We start from the raw sequence: 5,340 nt of genomic DNA, 5'->3' as shown, positions 1-5,340 counted from the left end.
TGTTAGCAAATGATACGAAAACATCGACGGTCATCACGCATATAAAAGTACGAGGAATCTTACACCGAGACATCAGTCTTCTGGCGATCCTCTCACAAACAAACATGGTTGGAAAGGTAAGGAAAGCTTAGTCCATTTCGATTCTCAATCAAGAGATATGCGACAAGTTCTAAGCAGATTTACAAGTCCACATTCGTCCTTTGAAAACTTAATTTGCCAAGGATGTTTCTATTATTTTTTAAAACAATGCAATCTTCTACGGTACTCGTGTGAGTCTAAAATTAATTCTTTATCATGGATTTCAGCTCGTCGTATTCTTAAGCTTGGCAGTTCTTTCAAAGGGGGCGGTGGTCCCAGCAGTACCGTCAGCAGTGGCGTCTGCTCCCGTCGTAACAAGTGTAACGGCGGCGAAACTCGAGGAATTAGATGCAGCTCCTCAATACAGTTTCGCGTACGACGTTCAGGATGCAGTTACTGGCGACTCAAAGGCCCAATACGAGACGAGAAATGGTGATGTGGTGCAGGGTAGCTATAGTCTAATCGAGGCAGACGGTACTCGACGCATCGTTGAGTACACAGCGGACCCTATAAATGGATTTAATGCCGTGGTCAGTCGCGAACCAGCAACCGCCGTAGCAGCCATTGCCGCGCCTGTCTTGCCTTATGCACCTGCTATCGCACCTTCCAGTGCAGTCGCACCCGTTTTGCCAGCCGCAGCTGGACCAGCGCCGGCTGTTCCAGCTAATGGTCCGGACTCCGATGTAGAAGTTGTCGAAGCAAGATCCGGTCCTCTTGTTACAGCAAGGCCAACCAATCGTGACAAACAGCTACGACAGCAACAAGAGCAGCAACTGCAACAGCTGAAAGAAATTGAAAAACAGCAGCAAGAACAGCTGCAACAACTTCAGCAACGATCTAGGTTGCAATTGCAACAACAGATTCAACAACGCCAACAGCAAAAGATACAGCCAGAACAAGAGGGAAAGCAAGAACGGCAGCAAGAAGAACAACAAGAACAGCAAGGCGTACCAGTGAAAGCTTTTGTTACATCAGCGCAGGGAGCAACACAAACTCAACGATTCGTAGGCCTGTCGCCGGTTCGAGCTGTCACAAGTTATACTACGTATCCTAACGCATATGCTTATACGGCCGCCTATTCTTCACCTTTTGCTTACGCAGCACCCCTCGGTGGTCTCACCTATGCTCCTGCTACCGCACTCCTTTAAACTGTTACTTATTTAATACTGTCACTACAACGCCCTTCTAATGAAACTACAGAAATTGCAATAAATATACATATTTTACAATAAATTGTTAAAAATGACTTGATCTATATCATTGTTCCATGTTCCTCAGATCTTCAAGATACTTATGCAATTGAATCGAACATTTGGAAAAGGAGTCATTTTCGTTTATTCAAATTGTGCAAGAGAAACAGAAATACATTGCATCGTATTATATTTCTGAAAAAATAATAGCAGCAATTATATATTATTAAAGAGAATTACATATGACATGCTTATATGAAATGCTTATAATAATCTGCAAAAATAATCGTTGTAAGTCTTACGGTGTATTGAGAAGTACAAAGTCAATGGAAAACGAAGTTTCGGAAGAATTTTCAAAGTGCCCAATTCAATTAAAGGTATACTTTAAGAGTGTAGAAAGAAAAACTGATAAAGATTCAGTTACTGCTAATAAACAGTTTAGTGTTTGTACCAGTTAAATCATCAAAATAATTCGTATAATTCGTAATAAATACTCTAGAAAATAACGTACATGCTTTTATAAGATTACATTTGCAATTTACTGATTAGGTCGAAATTTATTTTTAGAATAAATATAGAAGTTATGCTGATGTCTGCGTAATCTCAGTTTCTTGAAATAATAGGTCTAATGACCTACGTGATCGTTCGTAGGCATAATAAGTAAAAGTGTCGCAAATAACGTCGATCAATATTACAAACGGACGCAGTTCGTTCTCTCATCACGTTCAATTGTGGAGCTTTGATTCATTGTCGTTCACCGTTACGTAAGCTGCCTTTACGTTGCTGTCGTATTTCAGCTTTTACGCAAGAAAAAATTGCGTACTGCACATACGTAGCCGACCAGACTCGTAATATGAGACGACCTTCGACTACGCGCTACGTAACAAACTAGATGTGTTACGAGTTGCACATATCGCGCATGACCGTGTTGCACTTTCGTGGTACCAAGTTTCGACAACTTTGGTTAGCTTTTAGAGGTGTGATCAATATACAGCAAAAATATTAAGTCATTGCATCAGGTAATGAAGCTTTCATAAATGATTTTAACATCTCATTATTTGGGAAAAATACTTTCTTCATTGTTGTAAAAATGAAGAATCACAAACTGCTGACTCCAATTTGAATGAACTTTTGTCTAACTTGTAAAACAGTTGAAAATAATAAATACATATTCTTTTCAGTTGCGAATTCAAGTTTAAGGAGTGAAACTCAAATTTAAGGAGTGAAACTATTCTTCAAAATTTTACTTTTAGGCAGGTAACTTTAGAAGCTTTGAAAATATTTTAAAAACAAATGTTTCAACAAAAATTGAATGTTTTTGGCGTATAAAGATCCTTAAAAAATTAGACTACTTCATATCAAAAACTCATATATTACTTTCAAATTTCCATTCGTCAAACTAATAATGAGACAAATGAACAATGATTAAAAAATAATTAAAACTGCTTAAAAATATTTTCAAAATTTTTGTTGTACGCCTACCAACGAACGTGGCATATCCAACGTGATAAATTGTATAAGAATTGCAGTAACAATTCTACAATTCCATAAGCAAAAATTTAAAAATTACAGTAAATGAAACCGTAAGCATTTTTGAACATTCAAACATATTTAAGGATAAATCATATAAAAGTAATATTTCTTCACTTAGCTTTACTAAAAATTATCAATATATGACTTTCTCGTGTAAGACACGGATGAAAATAAGAGGCACGTTACTCTAATTTCGTTTTACAAAATAATATACTTTAAAAAGACGATTCCGAGGGTGAAGTCACGTCTTTGAATGGTCTCTAAAGAATGATCCTCCTCAAGTTTCTCAAGGTTTCCTAGCCCCCGCGGAACTGGAGCCTCGGGGTTGTTTTATGGCCCGGACGTCATAACATCAGGCCTAATCGCCGTGGTGATCGTCGTTGGACGGTCATGTATCCCTTGTCACATGTACATATAGTATGTACACAGGGTGTCCGCGCCAAAGTGTTACACCGTGATATCTCATGAATTATTGATGTTACGAAAAAGTGCTTATATGGAAATTGCAGGGTAAAAGAGGCATATGTTTTGGCAGAAGCAAAATTTTTTTATTGTTATTAATGTAAAAGATATGATGGTGAAGTTTCGTTTTTTAAATGGAACTATATATTTTTTTTCCGATCAGGCGATTAGTGCTTTTCAAGACGAATTCATTAAGGTTTCATGTAGGTACTTACCCGATTTTCATTAGTTTTCGAAATATAACGGTTACAAATTTAGTGATTTTCAGGAGTGACATCTCGATTTGACGAGTAAGTCATAAAAGCGGTCTTATTGTTATAGTAAGTGCCGCAAGTTCGACTCTGCCTGCCGAAATAGATAGGCGGGGTCTATGGTCGAAATGGCAGATCCGAAGAGTAAGAAATGTGAAAAGTATTGTCCATTATGGTCTAAGTTTTCCGTATCGAAGATGATATTAATAATTTGGAAGGTTGGGACATTTATTTAAATGTTTCAGTACAAGGTAGGTATAAAGACAATTTAACAAAAAATTTATTCCACGCGCTTTCCGCTATTTGAAATACAAGTTTGTGGCTGCGTAAAGTATTCAACGACAAATGGATAGGCCGTAGTGGACCAATTTCTTGGCCACCGCGGTCACCTGATTTAACCTCGTGCGATTTCTTCTTGTGGGGTTACATTAAACAAGAGATTTATAGAACGCCAATAAACAATATAACTGACTTAAAAAATAGAATACACAATGCATGCGTAAATATTCCGTACGAAATTATGGAAAACGTCGAGAACGAATTTGTAAAACGTATACAAACTTGTATTCACCATCATATCTTTTACATTAATAACGATAAAAAAATTTTGCTTCTGCCAAAACATAGGGTTTCTTTTTAATCGACTTCGAAAAAGGAGGGGGTTACTCAATTCGATCACTATATTTTGCCCTGCAATTTCCGTATAAGCACTTTTTCGTGACATCAATAATTCATAAGATATCACGTTGTAACACTTTGGCGCGGACACCCTGTATATGTATATATGAAATATATGTATATCTCATATGTATATATGTGTGGTGTGTGGTATGTGTGTGTGTGTACTTTGTAATTGTATGGTATGTGTGTGTTTGACATGGGTGCATAATATGAATGAAGCTTGCGTATGGTATGATTGAAGTTTGCATGCAATGAAGGTTGCTAGAAGATTGTCTTTTGGGTGCGATTGAATGTTTTGAGAAGAAGCTGATGGGGATTGCTTTGTGAGAGTTTGAGAGGAAAAGACGTGAGAATTTTGTAATTTGAGAAGTTTCATCTTTGTGTTGCAATTCATTAATTATACCCAGTAATATTTTGTTAATAAATTTCATGCATTATATTTAATTATTAAATATTATTCTACAAATTGGGGGCTCAGCCGGGATAAGAATTTAAACCGAGTCGTATCAGAGCAATTGTGCGGACATTTTGTGCAGACATTTTGTGTGAACATTTAGAGTACTATTAATTGAGAGTATAGTTTGGAAGTGATAGTTTATTATTGAAGAGATCGTTAAAATGAGTTGGGTAATTAAAAATCCAAATGATTTCTGCATCGCAGAATTGAAAGAGAAATTGCGAGAAATGGGACTTCAAACTTCTGGGTTGAAAGCAGAATTGATTCAGCGTTTGTCTGACGCCGATCCAACGGGAGAATGGTTAAAGGTGCGTATAAGTGATGAAATTGAAGAAAATGCAAGTGAAAATGCATCAGGATTTGATGAGTTGGCATATATGCGACGAGAGATGGAACTCTCGAAAAGAGAAAAACAATTGATGGAACGAGAGCTCGAATTTGCGCGACAACAAATTGAATTACTTCAAAGGATACAACGTGTAAACTCTAATTCTAACCAATGCGAAGCGGAAGATTCGGCACGATCATTGCCAAGACAAGAACGACCGGCGCTTGTAAACATATCTGCTATTGCAGATTTATTAAGTAATTTTGATGGAAGTGATAATAATTTTATTATATGGGAGCGTCAAGTTCAAACTCTAAAAACAACGTACCAGCTGACAGATGACATGACAAAATCATTAAT

General features: G+C 37.0%; 1 protein-coding gene across 1 annotated transcript; it reads left to right on the top strand.

The window, feature by feature from the left end:
- CPR3 (cuticular protein 3) lies at positions 1-1,324 on the top strand. Its single transcript, XM_076540266.1, has 2 exons — positions 1-116; positions 306-1,324. The coding sequence occupies exons 1-2, from the start codon at positions 105-107 to the stop codon at positions 1,224-1,226; spliced, it is 933 nt and encodes a 310-aa protein (XP_076396381.1). The 5' UTR covers positions 1-104; the 3' UTR covers positions 1,227-1,324.
- The last annotated feature ends 4,016 nt before the right edge of the window (positions 1,325-5,340 follow it).

This window comes from Megachile rotundata, chromosome 15 (assembly GCF_050947335.1).
Source record: "Megachile rotundata isolate GNS110a chromosome 15, iyMegRotu1, whole genome shotgun sequence".
Lineage (NCBI taxonomy): Eukaryota > Metazoa > Arthropoda > Insecta > Hymenoptera > Megachilidae > Megachile > Megachile rotundata.
Note: the sequence above shows the minus strand (reverse complement) of the source record. Positions and strands in the feature narration are given on the sequence as shown.